This window comes from Anneissia japonica, unplaced genomic scaffold (genome assembly GCF_011630105.1).
Source record: "Anneissia japonica isolate Jap-2015-1 unplaced genomic scaffold, ASM1163010v1 scaffold288060_len1141017_cov207, whole genome shotgun sequence".
Lineage (NCBI taxonomy): Eukaryota > Metazoa > Echinodermata > Crinoidea > Comatulida > Comatulidae > Anneissia > Anneissia japonica.
Genome location: NW_022712486.1, coordinates 286,807 through 314,338, shown reverse-complemented (window position 1 = coordinate 314,338; position 27,532 = coordinate 286,807). Strand labels below are relative to the sequence as shown.

Genomic DNA, 27,532 nt, shown 5'->3' with positions numbered 1-27,532 from the left:
CATTTTTCTCATTCATCACCATCGTAATTATCATCATCATTACCATCATCATTATCATCACTAATACGATCACCATCCCGTCATCTCTTGATTCTCATCTATCAATACCACCACCATCATTATTCTCATTCATCATCCTCATCGTAATGATCACCATCATCATCACCACCACCACCATCATCGTTATCATCATCATCACCACCATCATACCTTAGTCATCAAGAGACAATACACGTCTTACTTAAAGCCCCCCGTGATAATGTACAATCTCATGACCATCCACTTCATATATCCCATCCCTCCCCCTCCCCCATACAATGTTAAACTCTTGCACGTACAATGTCTATTTATTTAATTTATTTATTTAGGCCCTATTACAAAATTTTAGGAGAAAAATACATAAAATTATGGATAACCAAAACTAAAATACTGTCAAGGGTTCTCCAACCATCGTAAAATAAAAAATTGCAACATTGCATTAACATTTTTTAAGAAGTCGTATCAAAATAGAAGTCGCATAAAAAATATATTGATATTGATAGCTCCAGAGAGTATAGGGTTTTCGGGTTTATTTTCAGCCCATTCCTGATTTGTTAATCTCTTACTAACTTTGAAATTAGATTATCTACGAAGAATTCGTAAGATGACCCTGTGCCACAACCATGATTTATCTTTACATCCCTTACGTTCCCTTCATTTAACCATGGAGGAAGTCTTTCTCCATGATTCAACTCTACCTCACTCGATTTCGCTTGGGTCTTCTTTCACCCTCAACCTTATAAAATTTGAGGATATCCCCAAATCATCAAATAGGTGAATATTTCAATAGGACCTCAGTTTAGAAAGAGGACGTCTCTACCCCGTGATTCCTAGCTCTATTTTTATACCTCCATGGTTATAGATTTGGGTAGGGGTATGCAGATTTTCGGTGCGGGGTTCGGATTGGTTATGAGTGTCATTATTATATTAATGAAGTGACGTCACTACCCCTGGATACATAGTTACATTAGGTTAAAAAATAAACACGTATTTATAAGTATAAAAACAGTGTGGTATAAGTAAACTGTATGTGTGATTGGCATTCTTTTTTGTAAAGTAGAAAAAATATTCTGTTTTTATGGAACCAGATCAAATTTGTTGAGAATGCTATCAAAACTTTCCTTGCGATACTTATGGATTGTCAGGTGGTGTTTAGTCTTCAGAAACAAACTAATTTGTGTAGGGGTTGAACCAGGAATCGTGGTATTATTAGGCAAGTTTCACCGAGCTATAGCTGTACAAGCTAGGCTTACAATTTATCAGAGACATATATGACATATTATTAATCCTTTCAATCTGAACATCGTCACTCTGAGACATGTTGGTTTACATGAGGAAAATGTTCCTTAGTAAGTACGAGAGTGCACAGCGTAGGACACGCGTCACATGGCGATTTTACGGAGTATATTTTATTAAAATTGACGGCAACGCATGAGGAAGTCACTGCGTTTGCTTGATTTGTCTATCTGCCTGACTTCTTACTCTGTATGTGAGGTCAGTCTTTCTGGTTCAAAATCGTGCAAAACCATTTGTTTTGTAGTCCTATCAAAGTTTTTCATTTAATATCATCGTAAAGACTTCCTCGAAATGATTTTGGTCCATCGTAATATAAATCAATTATGTAAACATGTTCATCATATCAACGATTTTAGTTGACAGATGGTATAAGTTTGTGAATTGCAAACACCAGAACGTTTAAGTTCACTGGTAAATGCATTTGTATACATGGAATTGTTTGAAGATTGTGATTTTTATCCTGGTATTCGGCCCTATCTGCCCAAAAAGACATTCTTTTCTTGAGAAAGTTTTTCTGAACTCATCGAAAGGCCTACATGAAACCTACTCTCCTGAAATTTGTTATCATCACTACTGACTGCCATCTACGTAAACTGTTACAGAATGAAGTTGTGATTAAAATAGTTTATAGGCCTACTCTTCATGTGTTTTCCTCAGTAAATTGCTATATTAATCAATGTGAATTTTACGGCGCATGCATACGACTGTATCTATTGTTTTTCCGATAATTATATAAATAATCCGCAAATCGTTTTGCGACAAATTATCATTATAGCCATATCAATGCCGTACTCGCGCGAATAAGCGCCCCGTTTGAATAAGCGGCCCTCTCGAATAATCGCCCCTCCGGCCTAACGTAAAAATTTCCTTAATCGCCCTGTTTGAATAAGCGCCCTCAATAATATCATAATATTTCTTTTTAGCAAGTCAATAATCCAATCAATCATGGGACTGTGGTTGCTGGCATAATTTGAGCTGCAGAGTGGAAACACATTCTTCTTCGGTCAATATCAAAATGAAGGATATTTCTCTTGGACAGATGAGAGCTCCGATCCCTGGACAGACAGTATATTTCCAACTTTACTCTTTTTACATATTTGTCTATGCCTAGTCCTACTCCTTTTTTTTCCCGATCTTTAGCACATTCTCATCTGAGTTTTAAAGAAAAAATACAATGATCTTGCTAATTTCAATTGGCCGATGGCCAACAAGCTAACCACTATCCACCACTACTAATTGCATCTGCTATTCTGCTGTTATGTAAATATTCACGCATTCTTGTCATTAGCCATGTTCTCTAGACGTTTATCTTTTCCACCTAACCACCATTCGTAATGTCCTTATATAATCTTTTTTCATTCAAAAAGTGCCTCTTGAATTTAATAATTTCCCGCAAGAACCCCTCAATTTCCACTCTGTTTTCATAAGCGCCCCGTTTGAATAAGCGCCCCTCAGAAAGTGCAACAAATATTTTAAGCGCCTGGGCGCTTATTCGCGCGAGTACGATACCCATTCGCGGTTAAAAACTGGACAGGCATTTATTAGTGGACCTTTCCACTAAGCCCTGCCCCTTGGATATTGTTGCTAAGGTCTCTCAAACGACAGTGTTAAAACATACGCAAACACGTGCGTTTGTGGGACAACCCGTGCGCTTTTTAGACACACACGTTCTGATTGGTCAGTTGTTAAGTTTGATTGACACTTCGAAAAGGTCTTTTCAAACTGGGATTTTCAAATTGTTACTATGCACTTTCTATTTCAAACACAAAGTAGACTCACTAAGCTCAGGAAGTTTGTGGTAGCACTGCGATTGCACTTTTTGAAGCCAAATTTGATGTTTTAATTTTCACCTTTTCATATTATAACATATTTCAAGGTCTAGAATGATTAGAATAATTTAATATATCCAAGGCCGTCGGGTATGTTAGCGATGAACCTCTTATTGAAATATGACCATAACCGCAGTATAAATTGCATTTATTATTCAACAAATAGATAGCAGACGCCCTTGATGGAACACTGCCAATCTTCAAATAAACAACACCACAACTGACACTACAAAATAGACAACAGCCTTGATCCGATTCTTGTCCACTTGATCGTCCACCAGAAAAACATGCTAATCTGTGAGTAAAGTAGACCATCTTTATTGACCCCAGTGTTCCTGTCTAAACTAATCTGTCAAAATAATAACAACTGCTAATTGAATTCTACGAAATATCAAACCGCGTCTGTTTTCTATTCGATGGTATACTGAATATAAGAATATCATGCATTATAATATCTGTTGTATCTTAGTGTATTATCACTCTATTTATGTACAGTGCTATCTATTTAAAATACGAGAACTAGGGGTTATCTCTATCATGCATTATAATATCTGTTGTATCTTGGTGTGTTATCACTCTATTTATGTACAGTACTTATCTATTTAAAATACGAGAACTAGGGGTTATCTCTATCATGCATTATAATATCTGTTGTATCTTAGTGTGTTATCACTCTATTTATGTACAGTACTTAAATCTATTTAAAATACGAGAACTAGGGCGTTGAGGGCATTCTTCGTCAACAAGTAAATGTTGATTTTAATCAGGAGAGAGTTGTTTGTTTGATCAGAGGGGGGTTAGGTAAACAGCCGTAATTACGAGCTTCAATACCATTTCTATTCTTATAGCAGCTAGTAACTATGTTATCACATAATACATACTCCATACTTATACATGATGGCATACTTATGCCATCATGTTGGATTCAATATTTCGACATCATGTCATCATCAGGAATGAAAAATTAAGTAATTTTTTCATTCCTGATGATGACATAATATCGAAATATTGCATCCCAACACGATGGCGTGCATTTCAATACTTGGTGTATGTATTATACTTTCTTATCTGAGATTAATCAGAGGACTTTTCGGTATCATCATCTCATTTTAAATTGCAAATCAGCCCAAACTGAATGGACCTTTTTTGAGTGTCAACTTTTCAACTGACCACTCAGAACGGGGCCAGGAATACGCGTATATCCCATTACACATGTTGTCCTAAAGTTTACATACATTTAAGCTATATTTTTGTGGTACTGTACCTTAAGATATCTACAGCAAGGGGCATGGCTTATACGCAGAATGGTTCATTATTGCAATACCATAAAACCTTCAATTGAAGCCCCTGGGCTTATTTTTGCAAACCCTGGATGGGCCGGCTTCTTTTCAAGGCTACTAAGGGGCTTCTTTTCAAAGTGAATGTTGTAAATTTTGAGAATTACTACTACAAAACAATAAATAAGGCCACTGTAATATCAACCTGTATTATGGATGCATTTACCAGCATTAAATCAACTAAACTACTGTATAAACCAAGCATATTTTAATATTTGTTTTTTTAAAATTCATGTACAGTGTATGTATAGTACTACTTGCATCTAAAAAAAAGCCCGCCCATGCATTTCGAGATGGGATTCTTTCGAGGCTACTTTTGCAAACTACTGTAAAGGGTAGGAGGGGGGGCTTCAATTCGAGATAGGCTTCTTCTTGAGATTAAGCCAAATTGGTGTTCTATACAAAGTTTTACGGTATGTCTTAATTCTTAATTCATTCAATAAGCAGTCTATCATTTTTCACTGAGACAGACATAACATCTAAAACCACATTAAATAGTACCCAAAATGCACATAAATATAATAGCCAGTCAGACAGTAGGTTAAAAATATGACACTTTTTATTGTGTACACTGTCACAGCAGTACAAACATTTGGTGTTCCATTGCTGAATATGAAATTGTATAAACAAACAATAAAAATAAGCAGTCATCATCATCATGACACCATAGTGAATTGTCATGTTGTTATTGATAAAGATTAAACTAAAATCCATACAAAATCTATTATCAAGGACTTATATTTGTAAATTGGTTGCAGAGCATGTTTTTTTAGCATGTCTGTTTAACAAAAATGTCCATGCCTCAATATTGTGGAGCTGTATTGTGTAATCTCCATGGTTTCTCAACTACCCACATGAAAATGGATCAACCCCACTATACCTGCCTTCTATCTTTTCAATAGTCACAAAATAAGCAATACAATAAGTAGTATAAAGCCATAATCACATTGTATTAACTTTGACTAAAATAAAGGGTAAATTTAGCTTGGTTAATAAAATACTATTCGCTACATACAAATGACCATAGCACGCATATAAATTTAAAGGAGTCAAAATAAACAATTTTGAGTGCACAAACTGTGCAATAGTATTTTTGATCCACACAATATCAATACTAGGAAATACGAAAAACCAAAAAATGTGAAAGTTCATATTTTATATTTGTACAAAGGAGGTCAGATTGCTGTCTACAGGTGTACGAATGTCACCCAGTTAAGCTACAAACATGTGAAATAAGCTTGTACACTTAAAATAAAATAGTTTCACATGGGTTAAAACAAGAGTGGACTTTGTAGCAGGAAAAAATCTGCTTTACAGTTCAGAAAATATCCAACGAGGTAAAAACATGGAATGGTTTTGATTTCAGTGTCTCTAGGAAGCTTTTAATATCTACCACTTGCCCCTTTTGGACCAGTCTTTTGGAGTCCAATGCAAACATTTGGGGTCAATTCGGATTGTTCTTTTCGACATCGCTTTCTGTTGAGTATCTAATGTTTCCTTTGAAAGTGTCAGAATATACTGACCCTTATAGTAATTTATCAAATTTAAGTGCTGTAGTGTGGATATCACATCTTCCTTTCGTATGCTAGTCGCTTCGCAAATTTCATGAATAGTTATTTGAGGGCGTTCTCCATCTGACGGATTCTGGAGTTTTAAAATTGTCTCAAGTATAGTTTGTGACCAGTAGCTCCGGTATGAGAGCAAGCCAAGATCTGAGAGCGGTTTTTCTGGTGATCCAGTCTTTCCTTCAAACTGAGACAATGCATAGCTTAATTCTATCAGCAACTTGCCATAGCCTTTCCTCTGATATGGTGGAAGTGTCAGAATACAAGCCACATTGTAGTCCTCAGATGATTCTTTCTCCTTTGAGAAGTAGCCGACAATATGAAAACCCATACTGTCATACTCCGTCATGACATAGAATAGAAACGGATCCGTGTCGTAGTACAAAGTTTTATGATCCAGAAATAACTTTGCCAACAAGCAGAGGTTCTGTGAGTAAGCTTTGTTTTTTCGTCCATCAATTTCGAAAAATGAGATGGTACTTTTACGATAAATTTCATTACCTGGTGGATGCCTTAAGTTGCACTTCGTTTTATGCCGAGAGAGGCAAGTGAAACTTTTGGCATATTTCAGACAGAACTCACAGAGATATATGACTTGTTTACTGGTTAATTCAACCGGATATGGTGAAAAGTACCAAGGTTTAATCCTGTGTTTTCCTAATTCGATCAAATTAATGTTTTTGATTCTGGTGAGCACATCATCGCTTTTTTCGGTCACCATGCTTCCTGTCTGTCGAGGTTGAACTTCATGAGATTGTGATCCATCTTGATTTTCCTATTAGGAGATGAAGAAAATTCATTAACTTATATAATTATATTTGCAAAATAAATCACAATTGGCAACAATCATTCACATGTATGTATTGAACCCATATTCATAAATCCAACAAAGTGTAATTCCTGTCTCTTATACACATCTAGATGTGTATAAGAGACAGATATATATATACTATATTTGTAAAGAACCACAAACAGCAGCTATGAACATTAAAAATGAAAATTATTATATTTAATTATATATATAATATTTAAGCTTAAGGCCAAGTATTTATTTATTTATTCATCATTTGTAAATTATACATTACACTAGAATAAATGTCCTTGATTAAGCTTACCTCCCCTGTTGTGCTTAAGTCAGAAAATGGAAGTTTTCGTTTCCTGCCAACATTTGTCTTTTGCTTAATTGCAATGGCTGGTTGTGGTGGAGGAACAGTTGCAAGGGGTGTAGCACTACTATTTGAATTCCCATTCACTAACTCTGGTGGGGCAGGACTAGAAGCCCTTGAACTATTACAACTGTTTACAGTTAGGCCTAGGCCTCGGTCTTTCACCGGTGTCTTAGCATCCTTCTTCGGGAGCTGAAGCCCTTCCAGCCGCAGGCGTTCAGGCGTAACCCATTCATCCAATCGCTTGTTGTAGTCAATGTAATGAACGTAAAACGTAAGGCCATTATCAGTATCTTTTTTACTAAGAATTTCTGCTAGTGGCCATTCGTCTGAATTTGACATATTTACAGGCAATCGACATCCTTCCACCACTAGATCAAATGGATCTGAACTCGGAACACTACTACTTTCCTCAACTTCTTTCTCGTCCGCCATGTTTGGAAGGGTGCCTATGTTTGACCTTTGACAGTACACAACCTCTTAAAATAACACTGAAATAAAAGTAATTGCTCGCATTTTGTCTTATAAATATGACAAATTAAATAATTCAATTATTTAAACATTATAATCATTATTAAAGCACTTTATTATGTAAATTATAATAGACTATAGAGTCGTATTTTTTGTAATTATCGCGGGTCTCTGGCACGAAGTCAGAGATCAGGTCAAAACAAAATGCAATATGGCAGGCCTATGGTCTGGTTATGTTGACAGAATAAAGTCTATTTTCAGCTTCATTTGGACCTATCTGTGGGTGATTTGGTTTGTTCTTGTATTTTTCCTGATTTACGTGCTCAGGACACCGCTAAAAATCAGTGAAAATATGAACATTGGTGAGTTATTGCATTTTGATTTAGGAGCCTATTGGGTGAAACTGAAAGTTGTTTTGTGTGTGGCAATCTCTCTCCTCAGTCAGCTGCAGACAGCAGAGATGAATGAATGAATAATAAAGTGCTGAGAGGAGACGTACCGGTTGGTATGTATGTCAGCATGTACGACGGGCATTTGCACGCCGAAGATACACTGATTTTGCCTATTTAGCCAGATTTCCTAAACACTTTAGGGCCTAGTTATCTGTCTGAAGATTCTATGACTGTAGGTAGGGGTAAGAGATTATTGATTATTTAGGCCTAGGGCCTAGGCTAGGCCTAGCTAATTGAATCTGATTTTGCTGTTTTGTTAACATCCATCAGAATATTTATTAGGAAGTGGATATATTTACGTCGCCCGTAAACAAATCAGTAAATGATATATTTACGTAAATGAAACAACGCATGCGCAGTTATACTTTTAATAAACTTGCATTTTCAGCTCTGCGTGGCCCCCAAGTTCACCACGGCACTACTTAATTTATAATTTTGTTTTTTATTTTTTATTAAACGTAATTTAATTTTCTACAACAGCACAGTATGTAGTTTAATCACTAAATAAATTATTAAATCATTGTATTAACTTTTCAAATAAAAGTGATATTATGAGCTGGAAATATTATGTTCATTTTACTCAATCATTTGTTGAATGAACACACTTGACCTAAATACAAGACCTAGGCCTACGCGAGGTTTCCTTGCTAAAACTCAATTACCATGAAATCAAGACGATATTCTTCTAAGCCTACCTGTATTGTTATACGATAGTTAATTATCACAAATTAAATAACATCTTAATGTTTTCATTCAAAAAAATTTACCCACGTCGTCACTAACAAAAACAAAATCGTTATAGTCTTTAGTCGGGTCGAGCAGAGCCCCGATCGATCGCGAAGAACATATTGGAGAGCACATGACCCACTCTACAAAGTACTGCGCTATGAAGCAAGAAGTAAACAACAAATAAATATGCGTGTGTTTTCTGTAAGATATTTAATCATTACGAAAAAGTGAGACCATGCAGGGAGATGTAAAAAATACATAAAATACATCTCCCTGGTAAAACAAAATAAATATTTTTTTTAAATGTTTTATTCAAACATATTTTCCCATGTAGTTTGATCACTAACAAAACAACATTGGCATGCTGTGCATGTGTCTACGAAGTATGGATGCAGAACGTGGAATAAACATCCTTGCTTGACGTTGTGGTCATGATGTGAGAAAGTGAAACGAATACTTCTAGCTCATTATCACAATCATTCAATTATTTTATTTAATTGAAATACATAGGCTACTACTGTAGTAAATTTAATTATGTTTAGTAAGAACGGTAAAATTATAATTTAAATACTGTACCTATCCGCTAGCCTAAACTGTTTACGAAAATTTATACAACCAATTTGGGGATTCCCCATGTGCGTTGATTTGCTGTCGATTTGATCGTGTATTGTTTCAATGGCTTTTTAAAGAGTAGAAACCATTTGTTTTTACAAGAAAAATTGTTGTGTCAAGTTAATGTATTTTAACATGACGTAATCAAGAAGATTTGATTTTCTTGCACAGTGGATTCATGGTACAGCATTTAGCAAAAGGTCGATGCTAATTTGGAGCCTGAAAGTTGAACTCTGCCTTAACATACATTTAACGTGAATCGATAAATTTACGTGACCGATAATGCAAGTTTATTAAAGCATGACTGCGCATGCGTTGTTTCATTTACGTTAATATATCGTTTACTGATTTGTTTACGGCGATGTAAATATATCCACTTTCTATTTATTAAGCCTAAATAATTTAAAATAGGGCTGTGGATATTGTTCTGACGGTTTTACATACCTTAAATCTGAGGTGTTGATTGATAGAGCTGTCGTGACCCTAGCTTTAGAACTTCAGTGTCTCTATCTTGCACTACAGCATGTTGGAATATGGAAGATGGATAATGATGAAATTTATAATTTAGGTTTAAGTAATAAGCAAAATTTCTAGAATGGACTAAATTACCTGCTACAATTAGAACATTTTAAAATTTTGACCACTTTTATTGTCGTAACAGAATTATGCAGAAATTTTCAACTATTATTATTTAATCACATGACATTTTGTTTGAATATCATATCCAACTAAAGTTGATGATGGGCATCACAGTGTAATTCACAGTGTAAATAAGGATGTAAATTAGCTGAATTATTATCCATGTTTGCTGAATATTTGTGGTATATTGTATTTGACTGGTTTTATTTCCTATTGATTTACATGTACCTGTCTAATTACTTATTAGAATAAAACATCAAACTATCCAAAACAAGTTGTTCATGTTAATTGTGTTCCTATACTATAGTATTGTATCATATGATCCTTCTAGCCACTTTAATTACAGTATACTGTACTGTAGGCCTATAGGAAGTGTTAAGTAGCTGTTGCATGGATCTACCCACAACAATCCATAAAGGTTATTCTATCCACCCACACATATTTAGGACAAATAAATTTTATTAATCAGTTTCACATCCAGAATTTGAAATTTTGTTTTCATTGGGGCCTTATATTATTTGCTATTTTTTCGATGAAAAAAAATGGCGGTATGTAAAACACGGCATTCAATATCTGAAGCAAAAATCAACCAATCTACATTGTATTGTAACACTTTTATTTTCATAAGCATCTTAATTATTGTTTTTAAAGGATTTAAACTAAGAATGTTTCATAAAATACAGTTATTGATTAAAACAATAATTTTAATCAAGGTGTGATATTAAGAGTGAATTTTATGGTGTTTTTAAAAAAAGTAATACCAGTACCAGGATGTACAAGAAGAGAAGTACTGTGAACTACTTCAATTGACATGGAAGGCATCGACAACATATCTATAAGTGTTGCAGTGAATATTCTATACAAAGATAGACAATATTTAAAAAATAAAATATGTATACTGTACCTATACCTGATGAAGGGTGATACCCAAAAACGTTTGTATGTTCAATAAAATTATTTTGAGAACGCTAGACACTTCTCTTGAGTTTTTATTTATAATAGTATAATACGTATTAAAATACTTAGTACAAAAATTGCAGTGAATTAAAAACTGATGGAGACAAGGGTGCTGAACTGCAGAAATTGGCATGACATTGATACATCATCTTTCTTGATAGGAGGTGGTGGTGCTTCCTTTCCTTCGTCTAGCTGGGGAAAAAAACAAAACAAATTGTTAATCTTTTATGTTCAAATAATATACAATATTAAACGAAGACATACAGCTGGACTTGGTATGAATATGATTATCACTGTATATTTTTATAGCCTTCAACACAGCACTACATAGTAGTTAGTAGTATAGTAGTTGCAGCTTAGTAGGCCAAGTACAAGTGTGCTATATCACATCAATCATCATCCTCAAACTAGCTTGCAGATAGCGTAGTCCTGTTTACAGCAGGTCTGTACATCTTGGATACTATACTTGGTAGCCTTATGAAACACTATTTGAATCAAAGGCTGGTGTGTATAACTAGAGATGTAGAAATTAGAATAGGCCTAAGGCCTAGGCCTCTAGGTCTACTCTGGTTATATGACAGGGTCCAAACGTCTGGATATATCTACACTGATCTACCACACCATATATAGTTTTTTGTTTTTGCTTAGCCGAATCCATGACTGTACTAAATTATGAATACGATACTTTGCTCACCCGTACTGTGTCAATCTAGGTAAGCTAGGCCTGAGGCCTGGCCTACACAGTAGTACAGACGGATGATCACCAGACGGTTGACTCACCTCGTATCTTTCATGATAAAAAGTCGATGCCTTGTTGTCAATGTTTGTATAGGTATCCATCATTGGCCCACACACTTAAACCACCATATGGTTAATTTGATGATATACTGTATTTGTTGTACCTTTGGAAGAATAAGAAACTTATTCCTCCGTTGTCTACCATCCTCGTGTCACAAATAAACCTGTCAAGTCAATGAAAACCCAGAAACATGTGCAGCGCGAGTGGCTAGACAACGATCAGAGTAGTCTTATCAATCCAGCCGCTGTTTGTAAATTTATAGAAATGTTGTCACGACTGCTGTATTTCCACCGAAAAACCTCGAGATATTTTTTCACTGAAAAACGATAATTTTTTTTAGAAAAATAGCAAATAGTAAAAAAAATCCATGTGGCTCCAAAAAGTGGTGCGGGCGGGGACGTGAAACTAACAATTAATTTATTTGGCCTTATCTACGGTTTACATACAGTACTGGGACCATCATCACCTTGATCACTTTCTTCATACTTCATCACTAACTTCAGCTTTTCCACTATCTTTTTTAGCATCATCATATTCTACGTCTTTGAAGTGTGGTGCATCACTTTGATGTGAATTTACTAGGTTTCTGATGCAAAAAGTTTTAATATTCACCTTTGGACTTCAGTATTAATCTGAGTTAATTAATATTTAGTGCTAACATCATCTAAGCTGTATCTAAATAATAAGCTCCAGGTCTTGATTTATTTTTTTCTTGTCACTAGCCATCAGGGCTAGCCACTGTGAAGTTCACTAGCCCACAGTCCATTTTACAATCCCAGAAATGTATAATATCAATGTAATATACCCACATGATTACAGTTACGATCTTTAATTAGAGAACTGATAAAATGTATCTTTAGCCTGTCCCAGTACTTAGGTCATGGGGTACGATCCCGAAATACAATTACATTTTTGTAAACACACACACATATAATGTAGGAGATTCACATGGCTCCTATAGTACCTATTTTTTTTTTTCTAGGCCCGCACCTATACAGTAATACACATTGTAATTTATATACTGACAATATCAACTATGACTAGGCCCTGGCACAGGTCTGATTTTTCTTGTTGGATCACTAACATTTTGTAGGAATCACTACATTTTAACATAAATTAAACAATTTATAGTAATCCTAGGCTTAACAATTCATTATCCTACCTACCACTACAAGCCATTTGATTTTCCACCATGTACAGAGCTGTATGAGAAAAATTTATACCCTTTTTGTACCAGACACTTAAAAGGTTAAAGGTTATACATTTATATTGGGCAATATAGGAGAGTCTACCATTTCTCCACTTGCTTTTTTTGTTACATGTGTAGATGATACGCCAGTTGTTGATTGAGAAGCTTGTGGGCCCTTTTGAACGTCTACAAGCCCAATTACTGGATCATTTAAAATTTGAGGTCTGGGCATTTTAAAAGTTTGTTTTTATTTTGATTGAAACCTACAAATGTTTGATTGAAAAAATAATAAATACTGCCCTCATTTAGACATTCTTCCGAGATTTGGCAAGGTTTGCAAAGTGCATGTGTGAGTTAGGGTATCTGGCAATGTCAAATTTTTAAAAACTTATAATTTGCAAAAAAATTGTAACACATCTAGTGTCAGAGAGTATAAGAAAAGCAAGTTCAAAAGAATACCTGCTGAGCCAGGTGCATCAAGCGCTTAACACTTGTACAACTTGAAATAGGCCATATTCTTATTTTCAAAATAAAATTAATATTATCAGACATTAGTATAAATATTAAGAAATTTTATTTTTTGATAACCTATAAAAAATATGAAGGGAGCCCTCTTTATTTACGTAGATAATTACTGTTTAGTGTATTGAATTGCTTTGATTGTTGTGATGCTGAGGCTTATGTCATCTACTGAGCAGTAGTTGAAAAGTTCAAGACAACTGGGAATTATTTGCACATATGGGAATATTCAGGTTTGTAAGAGAAGAATATTTATGATTTAATCTTTCGTGTAACTAAACTCCAATTAAATTTGAAGTCTTAGCATATATTTTTAAAGATTTATTATATTCATTGTTTTTTAAAAGGTTAATTACCATTTTTTTGTAATTTGTTTTCTTCAGTTTAAACAATGATTTTGTTCGTAGTACATTATATTTTTTTATGTGCATTTATCAGCAGTTACTGGACATAAATTTGCTCATTATTTTTATTATATTACCCAACAGTTCTCCAATTGTAATTTATAACTATAATTTACTATACATACAATCAATAAGCTTCATGAACTTCAACCAGTAATGAGGTGTTTAGCTCTAATGTTTTGTCATGTTATTTGCATAAACTTTATCAGGCTAGCATTAAAGTGTTTAGTCCAAGGGCACATGACCAGCGCAGTCTTTGCTGCCTTATTTAGTACTACTGTAACTCGATATACATGATGTCTAGTCAAAAACGCTCTAGCCTAACTATTGTACTGTATCCCCTTGTTTCCCAGTAGTTTAAAAACAAAATTAACAAAACTACAAGTTCATCCTACAGCAGTACCTCCAGTTAATTTACACAATAATACATTATCAAAGACCATTAACACTTTATAATTTCTCAAAGAGCACACTTACCTAACACATTTGCTTTTTCAGTAAGTTTTTTTTCTATACATTACTTGAATTATGATGGGCAGTAAGAAAACATGGTGGCCTAGTAGAATTGGCAGTAAACTACAGTGGGCAAGTTTACAAAACATGACCATTTGCTTGAATATCTTAACAACTTACGGTTCTACAGTACGCCACACTCTTCTAACACTGACGGTACTGTGCGTCCTGTAGAGTTGACAACAGGGTCTGCCACATTTTTCCAACCTTGACAGTATTACCTGTAGAGCTGGCAACAGAGACCGGTCGTCATGTGACTTCCTTATGACAGGTGATGTTCATTCGGATGAACTCATGTTGATTAACATGATGAAAGCTTACATAAGTTTAACATTTAACAGTACAGTGCATCCTACAGTGCATCGTATTGATTTTAGATTGATTTTAGTCGATGAATTCCTTCTGTAAACCAGATGAGAATTACTTGAGTGTCGTCAGTATGTATAGTACGTAATATTGAATGTTAGTTTTTTATTTTTGTAATTCATTAGAAAAAACGCAATATGTTCAATCTTTTTTGTACGTTGTTTTAAATGACAATACTGTCATTTTATTAATGTGTCTATGCATTTTTAGAAGAGAGACCAATACAGTAATGTCTACTATTTGAATTTTTGTATTGCAATGGCCGAACCATTTCAAAATATAAAAATAGATAAATAAAAAAGAAAATGTGAAATACAATAATTAAAAGATAATTTTAAATTGAAATACTGTTAAAATTTCTTGGTGATTTGAAATGATTAGGATGATTTGTAAGCACACTAGGACTTTGGATGATAATTGTAGCTCTACATTACTACAGTAATGTAGGTCTACCAGCATTCCTTTGAATTATATTTAGCACTTTCAATTCATATGGTTGGCTAAATAAATAACTATCCAGCCAGTGTTTTAGCTTACCCTGTTGACTTCTGTATGATTTGGTTGAAGCTATGTTTATTAAACCTTTTTTTTTTTTTTTTTTTTTTGTAACCATAATTAATGAGTGTTAACCTGCTAGTGACTGAATAATTTGGAACCATGGCCATTCAGGGACAAGTAGCCAATGGCACCTGGCTTTGATTTGATATAGCCACAGACTCAAGAATAGCTGCTCAGCAGCCCTTGCAATGTCTGACTTGAAATGGCCATATTTCAGTACTTTTTGATGCTGACATGAGACTTTAAAAACTAAAACTAAATAAAACTGTCTATATGAGTAATTTATTTAAATTTCTTGACTATTACTTTGATTTGATAGTGATCAAGGCAAGTAATTATCTTTTAATTACAGTATGTGTCAAAGACAAGCTAAACCAGTCACTCATCGCAAGTCCTGTTTCAGCAATATTGACCAAAACATGTTTGGTTGAATGTCAATTTTTTTGAAATCTATTTATTGCACAAAAAACCTTTCCATGCTGTTATTTTCCCCATTTTCAATGTTAAAACAACAATTTTTAACTTGTGATGGTTTCTGCCTGAGAAATGCCCAAAATCATAAACTTTAAAGGCTGATTTCTTAAATATTGTTGTTTAAACAGCTGTGTGTTTAAACGTTTTTGTAACTTCTTAAGGGAATGTCAGATTTAAATGATTCTTTTACCATTTTATAGCTCTCTTTTACTGTTGAACACTATTATTAACTAAAATTTGATTTTTGCAATGAGTGAGGTTTGGCTTTTCTTTGCACATACGGTACACTACATTGCAGTAAAATTTTATTTTTTGACAATAAATGACAAGCATGTTGAATATCACATTTCTGTGCCCATATGAATGTGATATACATCTCATGCCCATATGTTAGTAATTAATAAAAAAATTGTCACATAAAATAACAATGATAGATAGAGGCTCAGTCTTAACACTTCACATTTTTGTCGGACCATTGTACAATATTTGATCAAGGCATCTCATAGAGTAGAGCATTGTTTTTGTACAACATCTAACATCCATTGATGACATGTTTCATCATATTTGTCGGTCATCACACCAGAAAAAAAAAATTGTTGAGTCAGACGAAAAAATCTGATTAGTATGTATGCAAATCCTAATGAATGAGATGCATTGTATTGGCTATTCTACATAACTAGATGTAATGAATTGCTACTCATACAGTAGCTGAAAAATATTTATTCAAAGAATATACGCAGTGACTGTATTAAACTGCCTATAGTGTCATTTACATAATTGCTAGCAAAATTGCTTTCAAAATCTGTCTGCTGTACTCTCTCGGGCTTTACATTGAAGCAGCAGTAGTAGCACAGTTTAGTAATATCTTGCAATTCACAGGACTTAGTATTCAGCGTGCTTTGTTCTTTGTCTTGTGTCTGTATCAGCTGTGTCTGCAAGTGTTGAATCTCTCTGACTGTTAACTACAATATGTCCAGTGCTGGTAGTAGGTATATCTGCCACATTAAGTTTGTAAAGATTTATATTTTTTTATTTCTGCTACGCTTTGGATAAGTTTTTTAGGTAATGTGTAGAATTCCAGAATAGTTTAAGTTAGGAGGAGTGAAAGTAGGAATTTATACATTATGTGATCTTTATTTCTTTTAAAAATTTATAAGCAGCTTTGTAGTAATATTAAAATATTGTCAAAATATTTTTGACAAGTTTTTTGTTGGTGTTTTTTTCGTAAGAATTAACTAATTATTAAAGAGTAGCAATGAAATAGAAATTTATGTGCTAAAATGTGTTTCTTTGTATTTGTGGACCTTTTTTTTCTACTATTTTTGAGAGTTATATCTTCATTGATGTAAGATTATTTTGTGAAAGGTATGATTAAAATCTAATAATTCTTCTATTCACAATTTATTCCTGTGATTATGATGGAATGTTCAACAATTTAATGGCAGCTTACTATTTAGTGTCAGATTTTTTTTTGTTATACTTCCCAAGTAAAAAAGAACAGATTCTTTTTAAAATTCTGCTTACTAGTTTAGGGTGTCAAAACATTCATTTTCTATAAGTAAGGAAGACATTCACGTAGTGTAATATCTCTACAAACACTGTATATAGTATAAAACATATAATGTGGTAGCATAACTATAACCTAGGGATTTCCAGAATTTTAGTCTAAATACTTCAAAAATGCTCTCTTGTACAGTATATGTTTCCTTTTATATATTTTATCTTGTCTTTTCGTATTTTGAATGCTGCATATCAGAGCACAAACTATTATACAGCTTATTGTTTTGCTATGACAATAAAAGCATCTTAAATGTATGTATGTGTAATATCGTGGTGTCTCCCCCCCCCCCCTTTTTTTTTTTAATAAATTCAGAAGTTTACAAACTAATAAGGATAATACCAGAAGTTGTGTGTAGCAGGAGGCATGACACAAAATACTGTAGTGGATCTAGGATTTAATAAACATGTGGTCATGGGAACGGGTTACTAGGGGAGGGGGTAGGAGCAGACACCCGTATAAGTTTACTTATTTTTGAGTGAGGGACAAAACAACTACTGCAATGTGTCTCCATCATGAGTGTGGATACTCTACTGTATTATACTCATTCTCATTCTCATATGAGGGATGTTTTCCTTCACAAATCTAATTTGTTTTCAGTACATCTTTTACATATTTTGTCTCCAAAGTGTTACAGTACGGTAGTTACAGGCTCATTTTTTGCATTTAGAAATCTATCAATTTTGTATGGCTTTGTATATTAAACTTGGTACTTATCTGCTTCATTTTCATGTGGATCATCAATATTACTTTGTACTTGTGTTTTTTACCTTTTTAGTATTTTTTATAACAATAGAATCATATTTGTAGTTTCATTTTATAAAAAATGATAATGAAAATTATACTTCATATGAATGAAAATTACTTCCTAATATTCATTCACGGTTTACCTTTCAAATTCAATATGTGTGCATATTTTAGATTGATAGATTTAGATAGGTTTTAAAATTTATATAGTGCCGGCTAAAATGGAACTTGTCACTAGCGCTTTAGAATATATTACACAATAAAAAAGCAAAAATGCAATAATACAATAATAATAATAATAATATTAGAAATAATAATTTTAATAGTAATAATAATGAAATAATATAATAATAATAAATATAAGTAATAGTAATAGAAACAAAAATAATAACAATAGAACAATAGCAATAACAAAATAACAATAACAATCAAATATTAAAGAATAATAATGAGATAATAAATAAGGAAAAAAAACTCAAATAACAATCAAATAATAGTTAAATAAAGAGAATTAAAAATAATAATAAAAACAATGAAAATTTGAAAGTAATGTTAACTTCAGGTCAAAATGAATTAGCATATATATGTAGTCATTTAGGAAGCTCATCAACTTTGATATGTTTCCATATGTTCTGATACATAAATATCGATATCTTTGAAAGAATGATGTTTAATAATAGGTAAGAGGAAATTTGATGTATTAACATCCCCTTGGAAAAATGGAATATCCCACGCTGGCCTTGCAGGCATTTGTAAACTTATTGTGTTACACCTGATGATCTGTCTATATTGTCTGAAGTTGATCAAATCATGGAATAAAAAATCAAAGATTAAAGATTCATAAAGTCATGAAAAAAATATCCATTAGAATAAACACCAAGGGAAAAAAAAGCTTTTGTGAACAGATACATTAAAATTAACTAGGAAATGTTGTGCCTGTACATGGATTAGTTGGTGTTTTATAGGGTGTTATAACAAGCACTAATAAATCTAATTAAAATGGTTAAGTAATTTATTTTATTTAATTGGATTTATTAGGTATTCGTCACAAACATAAAATCAGCAAGGATGAATTTACGGTAGATGCCTTTGTGAACAAGTTTTGGCAAATGAGCAACAACTTGGGAAAGAGCATAGGCAACAAAACTGTTATTTTACCTCAAATGTTAACTGTTATGTAATAAGGCAGATACCTCAGGTTGTTTTTCAGACTGGTAGCTTTAGGCGAACCCGCCGACTGCAAATATTGATGATTTCAAATAAAAATAAAGTTTTATTTTTGGCCAATTAGCACACCCGCGGAAAAAAATAAAAATTTTATTCCGCTGCCTTAAAATTTCCAAAGATGAGATATGTATATTTTTTCCTAGTTATATAAATTTGAAGCATTTAACCATCCTATTTTATATTCACTAATAAAATTTTATTTTTATTTTCTCCTCCGTGTGGATGATTTTGGCAAAAATATTTGCTAAATAAGAAAAAAAAATTTTTTTCTGCCCTCCTCCGATAATCTTTAAAAAAATAAGAACGCGAAACAAGGAATAAAAAAAGTCTTGCCTTCTAATGCCTGTTGTTTATCAAGCAAGTAGCTTATCTTTTTGTTTTAACTCATTCGCTACTGTTTCTCCTACAGCTGAGTCACTTGAGTCTACCTAATGTTGCCATGGTAATGTACTGATGATAATCTATAATAGAATGTGTGTAGTGTAGGTGTGTATGCTATGATATATGTACACCTTCCTTTTTTTTTTATAAGAACTAGTAATATTTTGTCCAGGCTCAGTGTTCTTATTTTTTGCTGATTTCAGGCTCAAGATGTTCTTATTTTTTTCTTATTTTTACACAATTTTCAAATATAGAAAATTATTATTGTACAGTTGTCAGTGGGCCTATATTACTGTACGTAGTCAAACCTATTGAACGTAAGGACAAGATAAGATTTCTTTTTTTTTTCTAGTTTAAAAAAATAAAAACCTCATTTGACATTTTACCTCAGCCTCAATTTGTTCTTATTTTGTTCTGAATTTTTAAGCAATTACAGCATCAGTGTCTTATAAAAAAATACCTTATACACTACTTTGATTATGGTGATTTTTTTTTTTTTTTCATTTATTTAGGTATATAGGCCAAGGACTGCCAATAGCCAATTTAATCATTGTCTCGCTAATTGAAAATTCTAAACACAAAACAAAATACTCTGCATGTTAGAAGGCTAATACCCTATTTAGACAACCAAGTGCACCCAATCGCAATTTACAATCGTGTGTGAAAGCTCACCAATAGTAGACTATAAGTAATTAATATCACAGTTGTTACCTGTTACGATTGAGGGGCTGCACTCCCGATTACCACACAATCTGATGGCAACAAATTCCACAGGCACTGATTGGCTGTGGTCGGACAACATAGGTTTTTGAGTCTAATTTGGTCTGAGTGTGCATGTTGGTTGCGATTGGGAGTAATAAGTTTTGGATTATCACCAACTACATGGCAACTAATTGCAATGGAGTGTAGTCTGAATAGGGTATTAGATATATAGTAGTAGAGTTATTCAGTTTGTGAAGTTATTCAGGATTTGAACCTAGGACCCTAAGTTAGAAATCATGCATTTTAATCACTGAGCACTGTAGGCCTACCTGTATTTCTAAAACAGGGGTGGGAATTAAAATGGGTTGGGGGCCAAAGTGAATTTTTGATTCAACTCTGAGTGTCACACCAAAATTTTGATGTTTCAGTGCATTTTCAAAACTTTCATACCCTGTTTTATGTCCACTTTAGGTTTGTTTTACTGTTAGTTTTTACAGATGATCAGTTCCGGTGTTTTCTAGCCAAAGATGGTTGGCGGGCCAAATACATAGGGTTTGTAATTCATTTTTGCAGGCCGCAAAAAAAAAATCGCTGTTGGCTCGCATGCAGCCCGCGGGCTGCACTTTGCCTAACTGTGTTCTAAAACAATCATAAAATTAGCTTGCCAGTATATTATAATACAGAGTATATTAATTGTACACCTGTACATATCATTTACATTGTTATTTTATTAGATTTGAAATTGATTTAGTGATAGCTAAACATGAGTCAGTATATCGTGTAATGAGATTATTAAATTTGCAGTGGTAGTACTTCTTATTTATTTAATGTATTGATTGATCGTTGTTTATGCATAATAATAATAATAGTAATTTGATGGTCTTATAACACATTTTGCTAAGGGCTATAGTCGACATTATCATTCTAGTCATTGTAACAACCATATACTGGAACATATACTGTAGTTAGTAGAAAAAAAAGTACTGGGTTTCGTTGGTTCTCTGATAAATTTGATTGCCTCTTGGGCTATTATATATTTTACATTTAAAACTCTTCTCTGCAATACCTTGATTTTATAATGCACTACAGTACAGTATGTATGAAGAGTATGTAGTGTTTAGGGTTAATTGTGGTGAAAACATTTTTTGAAGAATGCACCTCCCACCCCAAACTACACTAATACACCTAATACATATAAAAGTACATTTTTGACATCATGGCAGATATTTTATTTTAATATAATTTAGTTGATAGTGAAAGAGAATGTCAGTATCATGAACTGGAATCTAGGCCTGAGTAGATGAAAGGTCAAATAAATTGCTATAGTTTTTTTAAACTATACTTATAGCTAAGCTCTCAGTATAAATCTACCATGTTTAATAATCCAAATGGCGAACAGCAAGATTTAGCAAAAGTTAGACTTAGTCTTGGTAAATATTTATTCTAAATGTGAACATGGCTTTAGGTTATTAAGGATAATTAATGTTCCTATTGGTAATGTTGTGTATGTATTCAGTATTGCAGTACAGTAAATTTGTAATTGAAAAAGTGTCTTTAGCTAAATGTTGATTGACTGTTTTACTTTATTATTACAGCAGAAGGACAGTATTTTTATCCATAAGGTTTTGTTTTTATCAGAAAACAAACTGAAAATGCTTGGATGTTGAATGTTTTTTTAGCAGCGAACTAAATATCTTCATAATGCACAATAACAAAAATGGTAAATTATAATATTTAAAGAAAACATAAATTGCACATCTTTTGAATATGATCTTTTTATATTTTACAAGAATAAATTATTTTATCATATAATTAGCAAAATAAACACCAGTTATGATACTAAGTAATCATAACAATAGTAATTAAAAAAATATATATTAATATAAAATTAACATTAATTAAATAAAAAAATTAAAGTATGTTAATAATTAATATTTAGCAAAATTTATTGTATTGAAACTAAAAGATGTACGGTAAGAAAACATTCAAGAAAATTTGTAATTTATTATAAGCTGTTAAATTATAATCATAATAGTAATGAAATAATGACAGAAAAATGTACTGTATTATATTTAAACTAAAGGATATTAGGTGAAAGAAAATCATTAAAGGAAGTGTGCAATTTTTAATTATGAGCTATTAAATAATCATAACAGTAATTAAATAATGATAGAATAAAAAAATTAATAACATTAAATAAAAATATTAAATTATTTTCATAATTAATATAACAATATTTATTATATTTTAACTAAAAGATGCAACTTAGATAAAACAAAAATTATTCAAGGAAAAGTACAAAATTTTATTAATGAGCTATTCAAGATAACATGAATAGCTCATGGGAATGAATCTATTCATTATTTAATGTATGAAAGCAGTAATTACAGAGCAACTTATCTGGTTTCCAAGAATTTTCTAGAGAACTGCTTTCATAATGAGTGTTTTATCCAATGCATCAATTATCAATCCTTTTTGTTGTATTCGGCTAGTTAGGAAGAATTTTCTAAATGTTTAATCAAGCCTTCTCTTTTTACAAATGTGTTTCTGAATTCTATAGACCTGTGTCTTAATTATTAAATGTACTTGTGTGTGTGGATAGATATTTGGGTAATTATTCATAAATATGTTATCTACAACATGAATTCTTTACATACATCTTATGAATGACATGTCTATTACTCTGCACTTTATAGTCAGACTCTGAAAATTTTTTTTGATATGTTGTAGATCTGATTTTTCTAAGACAGAAAAAAGTTGTTTGACAAAGAACTGGGGAATGGTGAATGAGATACAGACTCCGAAGGAAAAAAATGTTTTGATACTGTATGTTGTAGATCTGATTTTTCTAAGACAGAAAAAAGTTGTTTGACAAAGAACTGGGGAATGATGAATGAGATACAGACTCCGAAGGAAAAAAATGTTTTGATACTGTATGTTCTGGATCTGATTTTTCTAAGACAGAAAAAAGTTGTTTGACAAAGAACTGGGGAATGGTGAATGAGATACAGATTTTTGAATACTTAAAAACTGGGGGGAAAAGGTGTAAAATTGGGCAGTTACACCCCTTTTCCCCCAGTTTTTAAATATTCAAAAATCTGTGTCTTATTCATCGTTTTCCGGTTTTTCGTCAAATAACTATTTTCTGTCTTAGAAAAATCAGTTCTGCAACATTTCAAAAAATTGTTTTCCTCCGGAGCCTGACTTAATTTGCTTTGCTTCTTCACGTATTTTCTGGTAGCAGTTCTGACTTCTTCACATCCATTAAGGTATATTCATTTTTTTTCTAGAATATACATCTATTTAGTTATGTTTGCCGACTTTTTTATTTACATATTAATGTGTACTGTCCTGTGTTTGCTAACTTACTGTATGAATGTCATTATTATTATTAATATTTAATTATTTGTCCAGAGAAACATGTGGTATGGTACATATAGAATAAATATGAATGCGCTTGCTAGGGATATAAAGTGCATTATATTATTAGAGGACCAGCTGTTTTATTAGAGGCCTAAAGTTTTCTGCAACCAAGTTGACCTTATACATAAATGACTAGAACAGATGATACATGAATACTTTTAAGTAGGCCTATGTGATAAATTTATATTCCTGTATCTATTGCCTTAGTTATTGGCTATAATGTATGCTAGGATTATATTCAAATGGCTCAATGTTCGAGGAGTTACAGTAAAGTAACATGTTATGGTTAAAATGGGGATAAATGTATGCATGTATTCTTATTTGCTTTAAGAGTATAATTTACACAAAAAAAAGCAACTTATGAAAAACGAGATGAAATAGGTTAAAAAATATAATATAATTTTTAATATAATATATAATGTGCCAAGGCGAGTAACAAAAATATATATACTATTAGTGGATCGACATTTACTGTAGCATGTGGCGTGTTATTATGGAAGTCGCAGCCATGATGGTGACATACCAAACCAACCAACCACTATAAATAATGTAATAAATATAGTGCATCTTCCAATTCAAGACTCCTTTTAATTCAAAACTTTTCAAAGAACCAAATTAAACAATCTTCAATCTTTTAACATACAGTACAGCTAGCCTCTAAGTAGAGACCAAACCCTGGGACCACCTCAAATTTTGTTATCTGAAAGATGGTCTCGAATTGGTGGGCCAACTATAATGAGATGATGATAATGTATATAATATATGATATATAATATAATTTGTCGCTCACATCACGAACTAGCACAATCAAAGTAGATTGTGTTATTTCGTGAAATCGAGAAAGCGCGTCAAAATACACGCTGTTGTTGTTAAGGTCTTTTTGTGTCTTAAAGAATACAAAATTGCTTGACAACCAATACGCGCTCGTTTTGACGCGCTACTGTGATTCTATTTCGATTGTGTTAGTTCGTGATGTGAACGACGAATTTATGCCTATTTTCATCATTTATTTGAATTGCCTCTGCAATACTTCATTGCAATATTTGTTGCAATCTAGTATATTGGGTAAGTAGACGCTGTGTGACTCATCAGTAAGTTTTGAACTTACTGATGAGTATGAGACTGAAAGTGTACGGTGCTTGTGTCCATAGACAGATCATTTTATGTTCGTGTCTCTTCACATAGAAGTATATAATAAGTACCTGGTTACAGACTTTTTTGGAATAAAGTGAGTAATGCTGATTTACATGTATGACTAGGAGGAGACGAAGAGGAGGTTGAACGTTGTGTCATCAACACTTTCTTCAAACAATTAAGGCATTCACTCACAGCGCTCGACGGTTGTCGCTGCCAGCACATTTTTAGGAAGAACGCAATGACACAACATGCGTGCAACGGATCGTTTTTAATGACGGTCCGTTCAGACTGCCACAGAAAATCGGTGGACAGCGTTGTGTCGTCTATCGCTCACAGGAAGTGGAGTTAGATTCTATGCTCGGCTTTGGAGTGCTTCTACTAAAAAAATTCTATCAAGCCACTGGCTTGCCTGCACCAGGTCTGCTTATGAATTTTACATTTATAACAAATGTTAAATTTAATATCATGAATAAAACTAGGTTTTAGAAATGAGGTTACAGAAAACTGTCTTGTCTAAAAACCACATGAGGAGACTCATTTAACTTCATAAGACAGTTTTTTTCTTTGAAATACGTACAAATGAAAAAAATTAATAATTATCCTATTCTCAAAGGTTTTGTAGATTTCATTAATATAATATTTTTAATGTGATAACTAATTTTGTTTTTTCAGTGGCCATGTTTCTGAACACTTTAACTCCCAAGTTTTATGTGGCCTTAACTGGAACATCTTCATTAATTTCCGGCCTAATATTGGTGAGTATCTTCAAAATTGATTAATAAATTACCAGAACAAGAGATTATAATTAACACAGTTAATATTAACCAAATTGTATATTTACTCAAGTACATGCAAAGGGTATTTGTTGATAAAAGAATAGGCCTTGTGAACGCTGTTTTTTGAATGCATGTTTTTCATTATTGTATCTATATTTGTTTTATATAATTAATATTCTTACTTGTTGTCATCCTACCAATTTATAATAAATACTGTACATTCATCAATTTTTTACAATGCTGCAGCTGCTGTATTATTTATTTCCTCGTACTGTAGTAGGATGAATAAAGTTTCCTTGTATCATTGTATCCTATGCTCAATGATAATGACATGCTCTTTTTTCCTCGCTGATGATATTGCTTCAGTTAATGTTTCTGCACTGAAGGTAATATGTGGATAAATTTCATAGAGGCAGTTTATTGCAGTATGCGCTATATATAATTAAAACATTATTATAATTGTAATAATGAGATATAAAAAAAAAGTAATGAAAATGAGCATAAGATAATAATGAGCAAATAGATAGTGCATAAGTTATTCATTCATTCATCTATGATGCAGAAAATCATGTGATTTTTCAAAATACTACAATCCACTTCATATTTTTTTTAAATTATGTAATTGTGATTATAATTATTTCCTTTTTTATAGTTTTAATAATTTTATGATGAATTATTTACTGCTTTAAAATATAATTTTTTTTCATCAGTATTTTCAACAGTCTTTATTTTAGGCAGAATCTCACTTTACAACTTCCATGTGGAGTTCCTCCTCATATTGTAAAATTAATTATGGTTCCATCTGTTTTCTCATTAACACATGTGTTCTGTCATTCACGTTTCAATGTTTTTTTTTTATTTTAGCCTTTTTTTCAAGTAATGAATTTGCTACCACAATAAGAAATTTAGATTGATCCCATTGGTTTTTATAATAGACCTTTCCGCTAAGCCCCGCCCCTTGGATATTGTTGCTAAGGTCCCACAAACAACATCATTTTGTAGAAGAAAATATGGCTGGCTGTGCGGTCGCGGGCACAGAGTGGTTGTTAGGTATTCCGGACAATATCTGTTTTACCTTTCTGCCGAATCATAAAAATGTATCAGAAAGTGTCTTAAAAAGAGGTCTAAATTACTATTTGCAAGTATACATTCAAATAATTAAAATAATGACACTAAAAGTTGATGGAAATTACTGGCGATTGATGCGGAAGTCTTATTCATCTCCATGGTTTCACATCGAGATTTCAGCATAAAATCTCATCGATTCTTCTTGTTCTTGCAAATCGGGGTAAGGTCACAGGAAGGTTTCGACTTAAAAATTAGGAAAAGATGTGTATAAGAGACAGCTACTGTGATTCTATTTCGATTGTGCAATGATATTTTGACTAATTCTTATACCATCCAGGCCATATGAAAATTAAAATAATCGCTATATAAGATTCGATGTTTCTCACTGGACATTTTAGAAATGTACACAATCAGAAGAACCAGTCATATTATATAAATCTATATGTTTTTTTTTTTTTGTTTTTTTTTGTAAACTGCGTATGCAGCATTAAAATTGTAACATTGTTGTACCATTCAGCACGCGGTGGTTGACAAACGTTATGTAGCAGAATTACAATCAAAACAAAAAGGCATTAAACCAGTGCATTTCATGTAGTGTA

The 27,532-nt window shown here is 32.6% G+C and overlaps 2 protein-coding genes across 4 annotated transcripts in view; one reads left to right on the top strand and one right to left on the bottom strand.

Moving 5' to 3' along the window:
* Positions 1-5,037: 5,037 nt before the first annotated feature.
* LOC117107834 (histone acetyltransferase KAT5-like) lies at positions 5,038-7,697 on the bottom strand. Its single transcript, XM_033249624.1, has 2 exons — positions 7,182-7,697; positions 5,038-6,841 (listed from the first exon to the last, which is right to left on the bottom strand). Exons 1-2 carry the CDS (start codon positions 7,665-7,667, stop codon positions 5,891-5,893), a joined length of 1,437 nt encoding a protein of 478 aa, XP_033105515.1. The 5' UTR covers positions 7,668-7,697; the 3' UTR covers positions 5,038-5,890.
* A 182-nt stretch (positions 7,698-7,879) lies between these two features.
* The window catches only part of LOC117107833 (suppressor of tumorigenicity 7 protein homolog), a 45,838-nt gene continuing 26,185 nt past the window's right edge, over positions 7,880-27,532 (top strand). The window contains exons 1-2 of one of the 3 annotated variants that reach the window (XM_033249621.1): positions 7,880-8,065; positions 25,762-25,844. In XM_033249621.1, the coding sequence (XP_033105512.1) occupies positions 7,915-8,065; positions 25,762-25,844 (234 nt within the window). In that variant the 5' untranslated portion in view covers positions 7,880-7,914. Of the gene's footprint in view, positions 8,066-16,754; positions 16,904-25,761; positions 25,845-27,532 lie in introns of those variants that run through there. The other 2 variants (XM_033249622.1, XM_033249623.1) reach the window with 2 other exon arrangements.

What these genes read in the sequence shown, in the direction of transcription:
- LOC117107834 (XM_033249624.1), bottom strand. Translation starts at nt 7,667, where the DNA reads ATGGCGGACGAGAAAGAAGTTGAGGAAAGTAGTAGTGTTCCGAGTTCA. An exon ending in ACTTAAGCACAACAGGGGAG is followed by an intron (nt 6,842 to 7,181) that starts GTAAGCTTAATC and finishes ATCTCCTAATAG; the next exon opens with GAAAATCAAGATGGATCACA.